The sequence below is a fragment of the Myodes glareolus genome, chromosome 4, assembly GCF_982192425.1.
Source record: "Myodes glareolus chromosome 4, mMyoGla1.1, whole genome shotgun sequence".
Classification (NCBI taxonomy): domain Eukaryota; kingdom Metazoa; phylum Chordata; class Mammalia; order Rodentia; family Cricetidae; genus Myodes; species Myodes glareolus.
This window is the reverse complement of record NC_142029.1, coordinates 72438404-72458279: the sequence shown is the minus strand read 5'-3', so window position 1 is coordinate 72458279 and position 19876 is coordinate 72438404. Positions and strand designations below refer to the sequence as shown.

The window sequence follows — 19876 nt, the reverse complement described above, 5'->3', positions numbered from 1 at the left end:
CCATGGCCAATGGCCCATTTTGCTTCCTGGACCACGCCTGCAGCTGGGTCCCAAAGGAGCCACGAGCCAGCAGAACTAATGTCCTCTAATGAGATTCGGGCCAGAGTGGTCAGGCGGGTTTTATTGTCTGTGGCTGGGTAATGAGAACTCCTCATAAACTGAGAGAGTGATTTGGGGTCTGTGTAGGCTAGGGGTGGCAGGGGTTGTCCGGGCAAGGGAGTTGACTCAAAGTGCCAAATTGTACCCCCAAACCTCTCTTGGGTGCTCCATCCACCCCATGATGCTTTCTGGGTTCCTGCTTTCTGCCTGAGCCAAGCCCACACCCTGTCCTGGCATGCCCATACCCTGGGGCTCCACGCTCACACCTCAGGGCCCTGCCCTTGTCTCAGCCCACATTTCCAGGGGAGGATGCTCCCTGTCTCCCTCACCTTCACCGCTCCACTGGTGAAGCGTAGGCTTACCCTGTGCCGACCTGGGTTCTGGGTCACCTCCAGAAGCACTCTTCTCCAGGTTTTCCACTTACCCCTCACCTCCTCCAGGAACTGCCTACCTGCTGTAGGGCAGGAAGGTGGCAGCTGGTAGTGGCTGACAAAGCCAATGACTCTATCCATGGAGACAATGGTGACCTGGCTCAACCCCTTCTGTGTGCCCATCCCAGCTTGTTCCTTCTTTCTGGTCTACTGGATTCACCCCCAGAAGCCCGGTGCCTAATATGGCCACACCCGCATGGGAAGTCAACAAGTCATCAAACTAAGATCCACTTTCTTTGTCTGTGAAAAGGAAACAATATTAATTCTAACACAACTCGTGTGAATTCTAGCTGAAGCTCCGAGTGGAGAGTAGTACCCACCACACACGGCTTCCATCTGCATTATTTCCACGACAATTTAGTGGAAGTGTTCAATTTGTAACAGAAGACCGGGAAGAGAAGGAGGTAACCCCAGGAAGGGCTCTTTACCTGGCCTCTATGGCCTCACCAAGAGCTGTTATCTCCCCTCCCCTCAGATGTAGAAGTTTAGAGAAAAGCAGGGGGCAGAGAGTCCCAGGCTCTCCCTGCCAACCCTGGGCCGCTGCCTCTGCAAGCACTCCAGATGGGCAATGGCGCCCCAGCTGGGCTGCAGCCAGGGAGTGAAGCCGGTGCCTGGAGAGCCCTGGGCAACATGCTGCAGAACAAAGGCTGCCCAGCACCTGCTGCCTGCGTAGTACCGGGCCTCCACAGGACTGGCCTGGGCAGGTACCTTCAGCCAGTCAGGCCACCCGAGTCCTCTCACCGTGCCAGCAGCTCCCAGGTGGCTGCAGCATCATGTCCAAATAGGGGCAGGGCCACCCAGAGGAAAGACATTGGAGAGAACCTGGGCTCTTCCTTATTTTGTGCTATCACATCATTCTCCATCTCTCCTTGAAAAACTGGATATCATAGCAACATTTAGTTCCATTTTACAGATAGGAAACCTGAGGCTCATGCAGCAACCCTGCTAAGGTTTCTCAACTAGTCATCAGTAGAGCTGGGATTCCAGTCTAGTTTGGCCAGTTTTACTAAGCTGGGCCACCAAGATGGGGTGAACACCTGGTTACAGGAGAAGGACAGCTAAGGGACCTGCTTCTCTGCCCTCTACTGAGAGTCTGAGAAAGGCACAGTTCTCAGGCCCTACCCCTGGAGAATAAAACCCTATAACTTCCTCTTCTGCATTTCCCAGGATAAAGATTACCTACCAATTGCCCTCAAGACCCTAACCTCTGCTATCACACAATCTCTGGGTCTGTCTTGTATCTCTTCTGTTACACTGGCTTTGCCTCTGCTTGTGGAAGGGTCAAGGTTCTGAGAGTGTATCTGACGTCTTGTCTCACACTTCTTCATTTTCCTCTTCTTCTAGCTCCACCAAGCACTCGGAGCTTCAAGGGTTAACTGGATGCAGGGGTGTTATCTCCAGCTTAGGGCATTCCCTCTGCAAGGTGATCTGGCTCAGATCTTAAGTTACCTCCTGTCCCAGCCAGCACATCTGCTGTTGGCTCTGAGGGCTTGTTCTCTATGGAAAGGGTCAGCAGCCCAGGGGAATACTTGTGTGCTAGGCTTGGGTGAGGAGGCTAAGCCCCCAAGACTGCTGTGTCCTATTCCTTGTCCCTTCCTGCCACCTCCTTTTCTAACAAATGGGCTCTCTCCTTCTGTTGCCCAAGCCTAGGATTCTATCACGTACATTCATGTTGCTGACCTGGTCACCCACCTGGCTCTGTAGACTTCTACAGGGACCAAAGCTCTCACTTGCTACCTTTGAAAAAGGACTGTGTAGTACCTAACTCCCCAAAATTCCTTTCTCTAAGTGCCCACGCAGGAAGCAAAGATATCTAGGGAGGAACTGAAAACCTATGTCCCTTGGCCCTTTCCAGACATTTCAGGATCTTGAGAGCCTATGGAGTAGGCCAGGCCCTTTACGGCTCCAGCATTGCTCTGATGGCTGAGAAGACAACAGAAGATTCATAAGAAGAGAGAAGCCTTTCCAGGTGTTGTCAAGGTCTTGTGCTCCTCCCTGTAAGGATTTAGGGGAAAGCCAAGGACAGAGAAGCAAGAAAGCAGCACCAAGGCTTCCTGGGACCCAGCAGTTTTTCCTGGAGTAAGCTAGCTAAGAGCAAATTCTGGGTCTCTTCCCAAAGTCACCCTCAAGTCACTGACATAGACACAGGCATTGTCAAGGCTCAAAGCTACCGAAGCAACCCATCCGGATGCCATAAAAAGTCAGTAATGTGTGAACATGCATTTGGTACTTACAGCCCCAGTTCCATGGTGATCGCAAATATGAATACAGATACCCCCTAATTCTAGTCCTTGCAGATCTGTGCTTGTAACAGTGAATTGGAGGTGACCAACATCATCACACAAAGCCCCATGCACATGTGCATACACACCCACTCTGGAGCAAAGGCGAGCCTATCAGAGTGTCAGAGGCCACGTCCCACAACTGGCTACAGAACATTCTTACCTGGAGTGCTGGCTACTGTTCAAAGCTAAAGGTGGAAAAAAAAGCAAGCCCAACAGGTGATGCAGACACCTCTCTGCCCCTTCCTCAGTTGAGAGGTTTTCAATCTGCCAAGCTAACCAGGAAAGATACCATCAGAAGACCAGAAGCTACAGTCACACCTCCCTTGGGTGTTTTCTATTTGTGCTGAACAATGAACATTAGTCAGCTGCTAAACAATGGCAGCATCATAGATGCAGCAATGGGAGCCGACCCTCTGGCCCTCCAACCCAGTCCACTGGCTCAGCTGTGGGCACAGCCACGCTGGCAGCCTACAGCTGGGCCCACAGGCCAGGCAGCCCAGGTGATTGCCCAGGTGGACTCATTGTGCAGAGCCAAGTGGTCAAGGAGGGAACTGGCAGCCTACAACTGGTCCCAGCTTGCTTTAGGAAGCCACTGGCTCCGTGGACTAGTCCAGGCTCAGAAACCGTCTAGGCTACTCGGCCAGGACTGTGGGCTCATGCTGTGCAGTGTCCAGCCTTCCCTCCAGCCTTGAGGGTTAGGCCTTGAATCTGAGTGAGATGCTCTCCACAAGGCTACCTGACTAATAGGCCTGGAGACGGCTGTGTTTTACACTGCAAACCCCAGACCAGGAGAATGGATGCTGCTATAATGCCCGGCCCAGTAAATCCAAGCCCACCATGGTCTTTGAGAAACAGGCAAAAGGAAAAAAAACCCAACAGCTTAGCTTGGGAGGCTTCAAAGAAAAGCACCAGGAATGGGTGCTGTGCACAGGCAGCCTAAAGGGAATGAATGCTGTGGCCTGTCAGGTCTTTGCATGGTGAGCTTGACACCTAGGGTGTGGGTTTCTTTCTAGACCAAAGGTGTGGGGAAGCCAATTAGAGAGGGTGTGGTAGAGGTGGGACACATACTTCCCAGGCAGCTTCTCCACCCCATCCTCTTCTGGTAACACTGTGGATAACACTGACCCTCTCCTCTAAGTGAGCACCCTGGAAGGAACCTGTCATCTCCAGGAACAAAGTCCTGGGCCCTTTCTACCCTACCTGTACTGTCGGTCATACCGAAACATACTTCTCTTTGTACACTTCAAGAGCCAGATCAGCTGTGTTATGAAGTCAGGAGTTATCACATACACTGGCGGCTCCTTTCTCTTGACGTCCACAGTGTTCCCTGTCACAGCCCAGGAGAACCCAGGAAAGAGCAGCAGACTGGCAAATCCCCAGAGAAAGGCCAGAGTAGGCAGAAGCAGAGGAAGGCAGAGGAAGGTGCACAGTGGGGATGGGGTGCCAGCTGGGCCTCCCTAGCCTTCTCGGTTGGAGGATCAGACTGAGTGTAGCCGTACTGACCTGCTTTCTGTCACAGCGGACCTCAGAAAGCAAGCAGAGCAGCAGGCACATGGAAGCAGGCTCCATCTAGGAGCTAGGTGAGCCCAGGAACTTCAGTTGCCTCAGCTGCACTCATCCACCAGTCACAATCGGTGGCAGAGCACCTACCAAATACCTCTGGGCTGTGATTCCTTTCTGGGCATCCTAGCTTCTCGCTGGATTTTTGGTGGGGGAGCAACTGCTTTGAGCCAGGTGAGTGTCACCTCCCTGTCTTGTAGGCGGAGCACACCGGGGCCTCTAACCCCCAAGGATGGAATTAAACATGCTTCGACCCATGCACCAACCCAAAACGGAGAAACAGAGCAACAAACAGAGAGGGGTGAGCTTCCTTCCTCAAACCCTCTGGCCCTTTGTCCATCCCAGGATTGGTTAACCCCTAGTGTGCTAGGAATCCTTAGGGGCTCTTGGCGAGTTCTCCTTGCTCTGGGTTCTGGGAAGGGTTAGGGATTTAAAAGGATTTAAGCCTGTGCTGACCAGGTACATTCTAAAGGCTGAGTTTCTGTGTGTACTGCTCTTGACATCAGCAGCAAGAAAGTGGATGAAAACCTCTCATTACCACCCCGACCATACTGGCGGAGGGTTCAGCATGCTCCTATGAACAGCGTGGAATGCCCCCTCCTGGGACACCTAAGGGGCGAGTACTCCACACTGCCCAAGCCCCTGCTTTCCCAAATCGCTTTCCTGGCACCCACCACTGATGAAGAGGTGCAGTGCCCTAGCAGTGAGCTGGCTGGCAGAAGGAGGCAGGAAAGGAAGTAAATGAGGCCAGGCTCTTGTCTTCCAGGAGTGCATCCAAGCCACACCTGGACAGCCAGGCCAGTCTCTTCCTAACAAACTGCCTGGCAAGCCTGCAGAATCACACTGGCTGGGAAGCCAATATTCTTAATCCAGCACCTTATTCTACCACCCCAGGTTGGCGACCACCAGTTACAGTCAAGCTTCCCCTAGCCCCCCAAAGTCCCATCTTGCTAAGGCCAGAGCTCATCTGAGGTTTGTTTCGGGGGGGGGTGGCTAGAGAGATGCTTCCCCCACCTTGACCCAAATTAGTGTCCTGCTGGCAGCCCAGTTGCTTCCCCAGGGACACAAGGGGTTAAATCCAGGCGAGGGGACTCGGTAGGATTTGCCTCCTAAACGCATTTTCCAGTTCATTCCCCAGCACAATATGCCTGGGCCGGTCCCAGCCTCCGCCCCCACCCCAGCCGTCAGAACGGGCCACCACGGGCCACCTCAGGGTCGGGCGCGGAGTTAACCCCTCTTCTGCCGGCAGTTCACACCCTCGAGGAAAGACTCGCGGGACACCTTCGGGGCCTCTCGGGAAAGTGGGTCATGCGGCCACCTGGCTGGCATGAAGCCCATGGAGCTTCCTCCTGGGGGAGCCCTCTGCTTTAGAAGTGGAGTTCCAAGGCGGAGCCCAGTCCCGCGCAAGGCCGGGAGTTTGCGATCCCAAGGCGGCCCGGCCTCACCCTCCAGAAAAGGAACCGCAGGTGAGCAAGAAGCTGCTTGTGCCGCAGGAACCGGCTCCAAGCGCCCGCTGTGGGGCGATGTGGGGCAACAGGGGACCCCCCGCGAGCCCGAAGCCTTCTGACAAGAGGCCGCCAAAAGAAACGAAGCCCCCTGCAACCCTCCAAGCACACAGCCCACCAGCTCCGAGACTGACGCCCTCCCCCAGGGGCTGTTGTCTCATACCCCAAACCCGTGATTACGGTGATTATTTTGCATTTATGTAACACTCAGTGTTTCCAAACTGCTTCTCGAGCTGAGAACTGGTTATTAAATAAATAGAACCCTATTACATATTATTATTTTTGTGAAGAACTAAGCGGAGAAAGTGCTTTCTTGCTACATAGAGACGTGCATCCGATTGCTTCCCTGCGGGGCAGGCTGTTCGGCTTCTCAACCCCTTTCTCCACGGTGCCACCTCCTGCTCCCCCCATCCAAGCGTGACCCAACTTTTCTGGCTCCGCTCGCCCCCTACAACCCAGTCGTGCCCGTCATCCAGCTCCCAGTCCCGAGGAGACTCTGGTTGAGTGGGGGAGATGGGGGGTGAGAAGCAGAGGCGATCGCCTTACCTGGGAAGAAGGTGGCCAAACCAAGAGCGAGTCCCCACCAGCGTCCAACGGCGCCCGCAAGCCCCATCCGAGCCATCGGAGGGCGGGGGTCCGGTGAAAGGGGCGGCCAGGAGGGCGCTCCTCGCGCTCCAGAAACCAGCCTGGAAGACGAGGGCGGATCGCTGGCGGCCGGCTGGCGCTCGGTGGGTCCAGGTCAGCCGCAGCCGTCGGCCGGGGCGGGATGGGCTGGGTGGGATCCGCGCGGCCGCAATCCGGGCCCGGGCTGCCGCCGGCTCAGAGCCTCGGCAGATGCCCGCCGCAAGTTGCACGAGTCATGCCCCCTTCGCCTCCTCCGCTCTCCTCCTCACCCCGGTCCCCGCCCTCTTCTTCCACGCAGAGCCGGGCTGGGGAGAGGGACCCACCCCCGGCGCGCCCGGCTGCCCGACTAGCGCGGCGCAGGCTCCCGGCCCTGGGCGCGCTCACACCCTCCCGCTCGGCTCCAACTTGCAAGCGTCCATGGTCGGCCGTTCTCCGAGGGTGGCCGGGCGGTGCGGAGGGCTCGGGGCCCAGGCGGTGGTGTGCGGCTACGGCGGCCAGCTACCCTCGAGGCTCCGGGCTGCGCGGTCTTGGAGGTGCGAGGGGAGCGAGCCGGGTGCGCCACGGGTCCCCACCGCTGCCACTACGCCCGGTGCGGGTGATCCGCAACAATGTGGAGCTGCCTGGGAGCCGAGGCGAGCCGCGCTTGCTGCTCTCCCTCTCTTTCTCTCACTCGCCGATCCAGCCTCTCACCCGCTCTCCCGTGATGTCAGCCCGGGGGGAGGGGTTAGCGTTAACCCCCTCCTGGCTCCCACGCGCCCGGCCCAACCCTGGCCGGGTCTCCGCCCGCGCGCCTGTACCTCCCAACCCCAGGCAGCTGCGGCTGCGAGCGTGGCCGTGGGGTCCCACGCAGACCCCTTCGCTAGCAAGATGCCCCTTGAGTCGCCTTTCGGCCGTGGAAAGGGCCGGAGGGCGGGCTGCCCTCCCCGGTCGATGACAAAGGGAGGCAGTGACCCCTAGCGGCCGGCAATGGGGAGAAGCTGCTCGATAGGGGTGGAGTTAAGATGGGGAGGGGGCGGCCATGGGGAGCCCTGAGAACGCTGGATCTGGCATTGTCCGAGCTCCGAGGGCTTTTTTAGCCCTTTCCTCTAACCCTGGGCCCATTTCGCAGATGAGGAAACAAAGGCCCAGAGGAGGGCGTAGAGTGGTCCCGGGTAGAAAGAAGCAGAGAACAGTCTAGAACTCAGCTGTCAAAGCATCTGCACCCCGAGATGTGGACGTAGGACAGAATCTGCTTAAAGGAAGACCAACCGCGAAAGCTGTGGAGAAGCGGAGGGAAAGCATTAGTGGATGAGGTCGGGGCTTCTAGTGGGACGTTCTTTATAATCCTCATTGCCTTCAGAGGGTCCTTGTCCCGTAATGGAAGTATTCTGCTTTCCCTCAAAGAACAAGAAACCAAGTCGGCTATCATTGCTTGCACCTCGTTTCTGAGCAGTTTGCGGGATTCCCGCGAAAGTGGTCCATCCAGTCGGTGTCCCAGAACGGCCTGGACTCTCCGCCCCATCCTGTTCGCCACCCACCACATCCGGGTGGCTTCTTGCCAAGGTGACTGAGCCGGAGGGGCCCTTAGCAGTCTGAAGCCTGGACCTTCTGTTCCCCATCCTTGGCCTGGGAGAGGCAGACAGACAGGGTTTCCCAGTCAAGAGAGCTGAACACTCCCAGGAGGCCTGATCAGACAACGCCCCCTTTGCCCTTTGCCCAGCCCCAAGGGCACAGAGGAACAGGGGAGCAGCCACAGTCTGATAAAATGTAAATTTCCCTTTCCGGGAGTGGGAGGGGCAGGAGGGTGGAGGAGGGTGACCCTTTCCCGCTTCTGAGCTCGTGGCCTCGATCTCCCAAAGAAGCCACTCCACTCACCCGAACACTCACTCCCTGTAGCCTTTTAGGTTTCACATGCATAACTCAGGAACAACTCTCCAACACACTAACTGCCAGACCTGGGAATGCATTGCTTGGTCTCACAGTTGATCCTCGCCTGCCCGAGAGGAGCTGGGTGTAGTCTGGGGAGGGACACAGAAACAAAAGTTCCGAGCAGTCACTCACCACAGTGTAGTGGGTTTTCATAATCACCAGGAAAACATCTACCTTAGCCTGAGCTGGACTGGACCCTTCTATGGAAGGGAGCGCTGGGAACGACTGAAGGTCTCAGACTCAGTCCCTAAAGCAACTGGATTTAAGGTAGGGGTCAGCACAGGGAAAAACCACAAAGCTGAGCAACAGTTAGGGTACTAGGGTAGGGAGCTCTTAAATAATTGGTCCTAACCCAGCCTCAGCTTGAGGTAAGGTCAAATCTGTAAATCAGAATTATGCCAGGTAGTGGCCGCAGGAGGGTCTTAAACTGGGGAATGCCCTGTTAAATTTAGCAAGGGGTGGCCAGGCTCCCAGCCAGGAAGATCCCATCTGGCTGGCAAGTGCTTTTAAGTTTGCCAAAGCCAAAATGATTTTCTTGCTTGTGCCTGACACATCATAGGGTTGGGTTCAAGGGGGTACTTCAGATACACCAAGTTCTTTTAATTTTCCTATTTCTCCATCTGATTTCCTCTGCTGATAGGAAGGAAAATAAGATCAGGCAGCAGGAGGGCACAAGCTGTGGTCCCAATTCTTTTTTGTTTGTTTCTTTGAAATAGGGTTTTTCTGTGTAGGGTGTCCCTGTCTGTCCTGGAACTTGCTCTTTAGATCAGGCTGGCCTCGAACTTGGAGATCTGCATGCCTCTGCTTTAGGAGTGCTGGGATTATAGGTGTGTGTCACCACTGCCCCGCCCTTTGCATGCTGACACTACTTCACTTCTGCGCTCATCAACCTTGTCTCCGTGCTCACGGTTTCTGTGTGGTCCTCACAACACCCTCGGGCGTAGACATGGCAGAGCCATCAACTTTTGCTTTCCAGCTGGACTGTGACAATTAAGTGGAAAGAAGGACCCCTGGGCTCCTAGTTTAAGAGATGGGACCACAAGCTGAGTGGTGGTGGCACACACTTTCCATTTTGGCTGGGGCGGGGGTTCGAGACAGGGTTTCTCTGTGTAACCGTCTTGGCTGTCCTGGAACTCACTTTGTAGACCAGGCTGACCTCGAACACACTGATATATGCCTGCTGCCTCTTCCTCCCAAATGCTGGGATTAAAAGCATGTGCCACCACCACCTGGTCACCCCCCCCTTTTTTAAAAAAAAAAAAAAGACAGCTCTGACTGTCCTAGAACTCACTATGTAAACCAGGCTAGTCTTGAACCACGGCATCTTTCTGTTTCTGCCTTCCAAATGCTAGGATTAAAGGCCTGGGCCACCGAGTTTAAGAGGTGTTTTTGTTTGTTTGTTTGTTTGTTTTTGTTTTCTTTTCCTCCCCAATCCTAAAGATTCCATTTTTGTTATTTTGGTTATTGGTTTTGTGTTTGAGACAGGGTTTTTTTTTTCCTTTGTATTGTTTTGTTTTGTTATTTTGACAGGGTTTTCTCTGTGTAACCTCCCTGACTGTCCTGGAACTTGTTTTGTAGATCAGGCTGGTCTTCTGCCCCAAACGCTGGGATTAAAGGCATGCACTACCACCAACTGACCAGACAGGATCTCTTTACATAGCCCTTGCTATGTAAAGTTGAAGTTACTATGTAGACTAGGATGACCTCAAACTCACAGATATTCACCTGCCTCCACCTCCTAAGTATTAGTAATTATAGCTGTGCATCACCATGGCCAGCTCTGACTTCAAATTATTTTTAAAATACGTATTTTATTATTTTTAATATGTGTATATGCCTGTGAGTGCAGGGCCTGAAGTGACCAGAGACATCAGGTCTCTTGGAGCTGAGTTATAAGTGGGTGCTGGGAGTTGATTTCATGTCTTCTAGGAGAGCAATATTCACTCTTAACCACTGAACCTTCTCTTCAGCTCTGAATTCAGGTTCTTAAATGCCAGTTCCTACCCTGAGTAACTGTGTGTCTTTAGATGATGGCCCTTAGTACCTATGTGTCTTTATACAATAGCCCACAGTAACTATGTATCTTTATACAATAGCCCCCAGTAACTATGTATCTTTATACAATAGCCCCCAGTAACTATGTGTCTTTAAACAAGTTCTTTCACCCATACTTGCGCAAGCTGTCCCATAAACCTGTCATTCTCTCTCTTGCCTCTCTTGGTTCAAATTTGATCCATCCTTCAGGTTTGCAATCAGTTATCAATTGCCAACTTAACTTCCATGTGCTCAGCTTCCTTATCTGTATAATAGGAATTGATAACACACATGTTTTAGGATTGTGAGGATTAAACATGGTACACACTTGGAACAATGCCTAGCCTACAGAGAAAACTGTTTTAATGTTGGTCATCATCATTCCTATAATCTCTGTTTCCACATACACTTGTCTTCTTCTCTGCCAGAGGGTACACACACACACACACACACACACACACACACACACACACACACACTATGATACAGACCTTGCATTCCCATCCTGTGCATTTAAAGTATATTTTATTTTGAAATAGGTTTGGATTTACAAAAGAGGTATAACAAAGGCAGAAGAAATGGCTCCATGGTTAAGAGTATTTGCTACTTATCCAGAAGACCCAAGTTCAATTCCCAGAGTCCACTTTAAGTGGTTCATAATCACCTGTAACTCCAATTCCAAGAGACATAACATACTTTTCTGCATTTACGCATGTACATACACATGGGCATACACACAAGCATAATTTTTTAAAAAAGATCTTTAAAAGCATAAAAGAGAGTGTAGTTTTCATTTGACCCTCACCTACTTTCCTAAATGTTAATAACTTATGTATGAGCCGTGTAGCAAAAATAAGAAATTAGCATTACTATGTCTCTATTAAATGAACTAAAGAATTTATTTGGATTTTCTCAAGTTCCTCACTAACATCTATTTCCTCTTTATTTTCTCTTCTAGGATCTAAATCAGGACACCACCTGGCATTTAACACAAGTGATCTTCTAATGCAAGTGATCAGCTCCAAGCTGATCCCTTCCCTGGCCTGCCAAATTCAGGCCATTATCATGGCCTCAGCAGTGTCTCCTGGATCCTTCCTGCTATAGAAGTCTCACATTCCTCTGTTCTAGGGCTTTGCATAGGGGAGACTTCACTTTACTGGGGGTCATCAAATGTATTTCTTCTGTAAACCCCACCTCCTTTTTTTGATCAGCTTCCTTTTCTTTTGGCCTTCCTTTTCTTTTGTGCCATGTCCTCGTGGTAGGTAGACCAGGCTTGTCCCCTGTCTTCCCACAGTTCTTTCTGTATTCCTGTTGTCTCATTGGTGATTGATTATTTGCAATGTTTGATGTACTCTAGGCCAGGGACAATACCTGTTTTGCATCCCTAGGACCTGGAACACAGGGCAGACCCACTAGGCACCTGATGGGAATGCTTTGTCTTCTTGCTTGCATCCTGTGTGCCCTCCTGCTGATCACATGTTCTCCCTGGGCCTCGCTTTTCTCATCTGCAGACTGAGGAGGCCAATGTCCCCACTGGATTTCAAGGATCCCAGCTCCCTGCTTCAATAGAGCCATGTTTAAAGAACATGTTGTTTTCACACACTGTAAACATTGGCCTTCTGAAAAGTGTTTCTCTTAATGGGATTTGAGGATCTGGCTGTTCAAAAAGTTTGAGACTCCTGACTGATTACTGTACTGTAAGTTATGATTGCATAAATGTTCGCGATTTCACAATTCCATGATGGTTGGTTTAAATAAATGTTTTTTCTTTCTTTCTTCTTCTTCTTTTTAAAGGCAATAGTGAGCCATTGAAGAGTTTTGAACAGAGAAGTGCTTATTGGGAACTGCTGGAGCTGGGCTTTCAGGAGATGAATCTGGCAACGATGTGAACAGGACAGACAGATGATGATTGGTCAGTGAGGGAGGAGGGGGAGCAGAGAGAGTGGGTTGTCATGGAAGCCAGTAAGAAGAGAAGAGGATTTAACTGAAGAAGAGGAAGGGGAGAGAGGGGCGGGGGAGTTGGCGGCGGGAAGGCCACCACCAAGAGTGACAGATTCTGCAGGTGCAGGCAGGGATCAGATGGCTCTTGGAAACAGTGGCCAAAGCACCAGTGACCTTCGAGAGAATGGTGTTGACCTCCAAGGGGGAGCCGAACCCAGATCCAAGCAGGGGGTCAGAGGAAGAGTGAGGGGGAGCGGTAGGTGTCCTGCTTCCTAGAAATTTGGTATGCTGAGTAAGCAAAATGATCAGAAGCACAGAGAGAGCTAGGCCGGCGAAGGGGCTCTCTTTCTCCTCCTGAGTGGGAAATGAAAGACCAGTGAGGGACTGGTGAAGCTGGTGAAAGAATTGGAAATGAAAATCCTTTAGGGAGAAGCCCTGGAAGTGGCAGGGAGGGGGAAGGGGAGAGGCAATGGGATGGGGGGGTGGGACCCAAGTCCTAGAAGTGGCACGGGGGTGGGGGGGCCTGAGGGTAGGGGAGAGGCAATGGGGTGGGGAGGCATGGTGGGATCCAAGCCCTGGAAGTGATAGATGGTTGGGAAAGCAATGGGATGAGGTGATGGTGAAACCGTGGCAGAAAAGAGATGAGGCATGGATTTCTGAGCATGGAGGAGGTGAAGAGAGCATGGGTGAAGAGGATTTGGAGAACAGAACACAGGAGGGGTGAGTAACGGGATCACTGGCTGGAGGTAAGGGCTGGAGTTCCCTGCAGGGAGAGGTAGGAAGGTGGCTTCAGATTTCACAAGTGGGAAGACTAGAGAGAATGGAGGGGAAGCTTGATTAACAGTGTCCCCCACCACCGGGGAAAGAAATGAGTGTGATGGGTGTGCCTTTCCTGGGGAGTCAGGACGGAGGGTGTCTGCTTAAGGAAATTCGGGTTCAATTTAATCTGTTAGAGATTGTTTAGAGATTCGAGCTAAGAGGCAAGGGAATGAACTCCAGGTCATCTTCCCACTGAGGCTGCAGTCCGTTCGTCAGACTGCTCCTGATGGAATCTGGGTCTGGCTTGGACACAAGTGAGTGGGTTCTACCTCCCTTTTGGGCTCTGAGACCTGACATGCCTCAGTGTGACAGGTCACTCCCAGAGCGGGCACTTGGTCTTTCCTTTCTTACCTAGTCCAGCCACAGGGGTAGAGAAGGTGGCAACTGATCTGCCTGGGAGCAGCCCTGGGAAAGCACACTCCTAGGAGAGTCTCCCTGAGGCACACTCCCAGCTTCCACAGGCCCTTTCAGACAGGCAGCTGTTGGGCCTGGAAAAGGCCCAAAGTCAACACAATAATGACTTCCCCTCCCGGCCATCTCCCAGGCCCCTCTGTGTCATTCAGTAATTAGCTAATAAAGCTTACTTTGATGTGAGGAAACCCTTATGAAATCCCCAAGGTTCCCCCAAACCCTGAACTCTGCTGGCAGGAGAAGTGCCACACTGATTAAGAGGTTACCCCACCCAGGGTCTCTGGACCTCAGGGTAAAGTCAGCTGAGGTTGAGGTGTGAGGAGAGAAAGATGGTGAGGATGGTGGAGGAGGAAGGGAGGGGCAGCAGGACCACAAACACAAACAGGATCAGAAGACAGAATCCCATGGAGAAAGGATGCCCAAAGCTCTGGCCAATCCCCGGGATGCCCCACCTGCCATAGGCACTCCCTTCCCTCACCTGATAGGTCATCATCACCCTGGGCTGTGCTCTTGGGGGGAACTGGAAACCACAGCCCCTAATTACTGTTATCATCGCCATGGTAGCTGTGGTGATTACGATTGTGCTTCTGTATCCCACAGTGCTTAGCAGCATTTAATTATTGTTATTCCTAGAGAGATCACCTCAGAGCTTCCTCATTGCCATGGCTGCCATTGCTCTTGGGACGACCAGCTGAATACCACTGCGCCTCACCCCCAGGTCCAGTGATTTAGTAAGTCGAAAAGGAACCAAGATGGTTAACTGAAGAGCAGCCTCAGGAGATGTTCCAGGAACCTTAATGGCTGGTGGAACTGAAGTCCAAAGGTTTTGTTTTGGTTTTTTTTGTTGTTGTTGTTTGCTTTTGATACAAGCTCTTATAGGCTGGCCTCAAATTTACTTTATTTCTGTCTTAGTTAAGGTTTACTATTGCTGTGAACAGACACCATGACCGTGGCAGTTCTCAGAAAGGAAACATTTAATTGGGGGGCACCCTCTTACAGTTTCAGAGGTTCAGCCCATTATCATCATGACAGGAAACATGGTGGCATGAAGACAGATGTAGAACTGACTACATCTTGACCTGAAGGCAACAGGAAGTCAACTGACTGTCACACTGAGGGAAGCTTGAAAAAAAGAAACCTCAAAGCCTGCTCCAGCGGTGATGGTGGCACACTTCCTCCAACAAGGCCACACCTCCTAATAGTGCCACTCCCTTTGGGGACCATTTTCTTTCAAACCACCGCAGTAGCCAAGGGTTACTTTAAGCTTCCAATCCTCCTGCCTCCACCTCACAAATGCTGAGATTACAGGTGTGTCCCTGGAATGCCTGGTTTCCATATTGATAGGAATGAAACCTAGGACTTCATGCATGCTAACAAACTGTCTACCAACTGAGTTACATCCTGTCCCATCTTGAACCATCCGATTCTCTAGAAAGAATGAAGCCTGGAAGAAAGTTAATGCATTCCTTCTTGCTTCTGGTCCAGGTGCCTTCCTAGCATTCAGGCCCTTTACCACCCTGAATCCAAGGAGTTCTGTGTGTGACTTGAGGCGTCATGCCTGTCCTGGGTGGGGGTTCTTAAACTCTGGGGCGGTGTCTAGAAGAGGGTTGAGTGAAGATCTGCACAGACAGTTGTCTTAGGTCATGAGGATGGGAAGGATTGGGCCGCGCTTCGGTGCAGGGACCCAAGGGGCAAAAGATTTTGAGAAAGGAAGAGGACATGTCATCTTCCTATCTAGGGGTTAAGAAAATTATAAGGGGATGTCTTCTCAGTTGGGGAGCAGACTTTTCAAGAGCCATGTGAGGTTAAGTAATAGAATTATTAAGTGTGGAGAAGCTTGACTTCTCCAGCTCAGCTCCCGTCCAGCAGAGAAGGGCACACTGTGGACATTTGCCCTGGACATGCTGAGCTGAGGCTGGGCCCGAGAGTTAGGGCTGTTACACTTGTTAACCTCAACCTTTCAAAGGAAGGATGGAGGAAAGCTGTGTCCCTCTGTCTGGGAGCCCACACATCTGTTTAAGGACAGTGTCCATATGGCAAGCTAGCTCTAGCAGGCTTTATAGAGCTGCTGTTCTGTGTCCAGGCTGCCTGTTACCAGACAGTGACACAAAGACCCTGGCAAGAAGAGAGTCCACGTCAGGTTTTTATGGTGTGAAGCAGGAACAACCAAGCAGGTTTCACATACTGTTTTACAGTTCTCTACAGAAATAGGCAACTATAGAGAAGGTAATGTGGAGAAATGAAAATAAATTGTGGGTGAAGATTTTTTATTTTAATTTTATTTAAATTTTTGCTTTAATACCATTATGAAGTTACTTTAATAATTTAATTTTTCTGTATTATGAAAAGTGCTTTTTCTGCAGAAATGAACTCTGAATTATATTTGATTTAGGTTAATATCAGTGCCCTGTTCTCCTTGAGCACACGCCTCTGGGAAGAGGTGCTCCAAGAAGGTGGCAAGTGGCCTGGGGTGACAGCCAAAGCACAGACAGTGCCCATGCAGGTAACTGAGATTTAAAGGAACAGAGACCATGTGTTGTTCTGTTGCTTGGGAGGCGGCCTAGCCAGCGGATGGGGTGTGATAAAGAGTCGAGAGAGCTGGGATAGGGTTCTGGATTGGCTGTTTGTTAGCTGTGAAGCCGGGGACAAGAGTGGCCTGCCGTACTGGCTTGCCTGAAATTGAGGGGACTCCAGAACACGAGGCTTCCCTTTGTTAAAACTAGGAAGGCCACGAACAAACTAGAACAATCACTCACTTTCTTTTTTGTGTGGTTATTTTAAAATTTATTTATTTTATGTGCATTATTATTTTGCCTGAATGAATGTCTGTGTGAGGTTAAGTGGAATAAAAGTTACAGACAGATGTGAGCTGACACATGGGTGCCGGAAATTGAACCTGGGCCCTCTGGAAAAGTAGTCACTGCTCTTAACCACTGAGCCATCTCTCCAGTTCCTCGTTCACTTTAATGAGCTACTGGTCCTCTTAGTAGCCTCACTTGTGAGATGGTGCTGATGACTCTGAGAATCTCCATAAGTGCACTGCAAACTCCGTTTCTTCCTACTTGTTGGGAATGACAGACGCTACTGGAACAGGGAAGGCTTAAGGAGGAAGGAATTGGGGAAGAATGGTTCTCTCTGGCCTTAAGACCTTATAGCTCCGAAGCTTGCCTGGATTAGCACCACAATTTATATGTGAAGAACTTATATTTATGGGGACTGAGGATGGAACTCAGTAGTAGAGATTTACCTAGCATTTAAGAGGTCCCAGTTTTAATTCCTAGAACCCAGAAAGGAGTTACAGCCAATCTACAACCAGGTGCTACGCCCCTTTCCTTCCTGGGAGCAAAGTCTAGTAGGGTAGGCAGGAATCCGGAAGTGGGATCGTAGGGAAATTAGGAACCTGTGGGATTGTCATGTGTGTAGGGACTTGTTGCTAGTCCAGGAGACTGGAAAAGGCTGGGAAGTATGCCGCAGAAATTGAGGATGGTCTAGTCAGGCAGGTGAACTCCCTCTTGAGAGAGAGTTCAGGGTGCCTGGGGCTGAGCAAGAGGAGCGTATGAGCCAGGTGATGGTGGTGCACACTTTACTCCCAGCACGTGGGAGGCAGAGGCAGGTGGATCTCTGTGAGTTCAAGGCTACCCTGGCCTACAAGACAGCTAGGGGGGCTGTTAAACAGAGAAACCCGTCTTGAAAAACCGAGGGGGGGGGGTGCGAGGAAGGGGCTGGGAGATACATGCTATGTGGGTTTTATGTGTCACCTCCTGAAGTCTAGAGTGAGTTCCCAGGGCAGTCAGGAGCTGTGGTAAGGCCTGTCCCTTCAGCAGCCGCTCACCCCAAGACCGCTCAGGTGCTGCTTTGTCCTGTCATCTCCAGGTCCTCTAAACATGGCAGTGCTGGCTCTGCCTGTCTTGTTCTGAAGGCTTTTGAGTCTTTCCCACCTGCTGCACACCCCTGCTGCTCCTATCCTGGTGCATGAATCTACACCATCCTCGGGCAGGGGTCCTGACACCTTCACAGACAGTGACTCCGAAATGCTGAGTTCTACCCATCTGCCCATCCCAAATATACTGCTGCTACCACATTGTGTCTCTGTGGACTAGATGGCTCACAGCAATAGTGCTCAGAGCCAGTCAGGGACTCGCAGCAGCTGGTAGACAAGGAATAATTATATTAATTGGTCCAGGAGTGGAGAGGCGTGTGCACACCCATATGTACATGCAGTCACACATCCATGAGAACATGTATGTTTAGTCTGCCTGACATTTTTGCTTACATGCATACTGAAAGTCAGGCAAGCCCACAGAGGCCCTTCCTGCTAGTTGGGTGAGATGAATAGACTTTCAGTTACATTAGATTTATCTGAGACATAACTCTTTCAATACTGACATACCTGTGTTGAAAACACCATTATACAGCCTCAATAGTTGCTTGTGTAATATGTTGGCCTGTGGGCCTTTTCACACCCTTAAAGACACATCACAGAAGTTAAAAGGAGCATCCGCATCAATGCCTGGCATGTAGGAGTTTTGTATTGTATTTTATATCATGTATACCATTATATGAAGACACTTTCATGTGTGCACAAACACTTGCAGATACATATATGTTACCTCATCTATTGCCTTTGGAAGCAGGTGCAAATATGAGAACTCCGCCCTTCCCCAGAACAGGTGGGTACTCTTTTGTGTACACAAACAAGCTCACCCTGGCTCTTGCAGCCTTCCTTTCCTCTCCCTGTTGCACCTACATAGAATCTCGCAGCAGTGATAGTCTTAGCAAACTCAGGTCAGGTGATCACTATCTATATTTCCAAGGCCTTCAGGTCTGGACTCTCACTGGGACCTTAGAGCAGCTCTTGGGGTAGATAGGAGGAATAGGCATTATGGCTCCACATTTATGGCTGAAGAATCAGAACCAGGAGATGAAGTTCTGCCTCTGGGAGGTAGTCAGCTGTCAGATGGTGAGCTTCTTGGTGGTGAGCTTCCTATAGTCACCTTGGATGCCAGTTTGACAACTTCCAGCCCTCATTATAGAAAGCAGTGACCAGGACAGCGCCTGCTGGAGTCTTGATTCCTGGTCAAAACATTTCCCGGAGTCAACTCAGGCCAGCCGAGAAGTGGGAATTGGAGGCTGATAAAGGGAAACTGCCATCATTAGAAATCCCATAAAGTCTCATTTACAGTCCCTGTCAGATGAAAGGAGCAATTGAATGTGTTGGAGAGAAAAGCAAATACCGATTTCCTTTAGGACACCCAGCCTCACACAGCTGATCCCAGAGGCCCTGGAAAGGCCTGGGGGGGGGGGGGAGAGGAAGTTGTCCTCCCTGGACTCTCCCCAGCTCTGTATACTTCCTTGTCCTTAGGCTGTCTATGAGTCTCAAGGCTCTGGTTGAGGGGAAGAGAGGAGGAAAGGACAAAGCATGGGGTGTCCCCTCCCTCGGAGTCCTCTTTTGCAACACATTTACTTTGGCTAAAATGAAGAACAGTTTTCAAGCCTCTAAATACCTGCTTGCCATGTTCTCTGAGTTCAGGCAGACTCTTAGACCCTTCAAAAGGTCATGAGGGGAGTTCCCTTTCAAAGCCCGTGCCCAGTAGGGAGGTTGCCTGATGGGAGGGCAGGGAGAGTGGCTGTCACTGCTGCCTCACTCTGGTTAGTCATCACAGTTGGACCTTAATATCTGCAAAATGGGGCCGTGAGGGCCAGTTGAGATGAGACGCACAGACCCCAGCAAGGTGCCTGACACACTGCTGCACCCCAGGGTCAGACCTTGCCCTCTGTGTTGCCAGCTTCCTGAGGAATGCCTCCACTGACAAGACTGGGAGGTGGCCTGGTGAGAAGGGCATCACCAGCCTTCTGGGTGTGCCTGATGGGGTTGAGAGGGAGGGAGGAAGGAGGGGCAGGGAGGAGACATCTGTTTGACACTCTTGTAGGCATCCGTTACCTGGTGTGTATTTTCCCAGGAGCTGATTACATTACAGCATGTGTTGATAAACATTTGGAGTCGGAGCAGAAGGAACTGAGCAGAATGTTAAGCGGATGGTAGCGTGGTCAGGAGATTCGGAGAAAGGGCTGACTTGGAAGAGCTGTGGGAGATTCTTAGCATCTCAGCTGAAGGCTTCTTAGCCTGGCTGGCCCTGATCTTCTGATTCCTCTGCTCCCATGTTCCGGCCCTCTGGTACAAGTCTAGTCTTGGTCCAGAATCAGCCAGCACCTATAGCAGAAGAGGTGTGGAACTCAGTCTGTCATGGATCCCAGGCCT

General features: G+C 51.3%; 1 protein-coding gene and 1 long non-coding RNA gene across 2 annotated transcripts in view; one reads left to right on the top strand and one right to left on the bottom strand.

Moving 5' to 3' along the window:
• The window catches only part of Nectin1 (nectin cell adhesion molecule 1), a 62169-nt gene extending 54955 nt beyond the window's left edge, over positions 1-7214 (bottom strand). The window contains exon 1 of the mRNA XM_048416903.3: positions 6427-7214. Within this exon, the coding sequence (XP_048272860.2) occupies positions 6427-6502 (76 nt within the window). The 5' untranslated portion in view covers positions 6503-7214. The remainder of the gene's footprint in view (positions 1-6426) is intronic.
• A 312-nt stretch (positions 7215-7526) lies between these two features.
• On the top strand, positions 7527-12220 carry LOC146894467 (uncharacterized). The gene is made up of 2 exons (XR_015001607.2): positions 7527-8046; positions 11405-12220. It is a non-coding gene; the product is annotated as an uncharacterized LOC146894467 (long non-coding RNA).
• The last annotated feature ends 7656 nt before the right edge of the window (positions 12221-19876 follow it).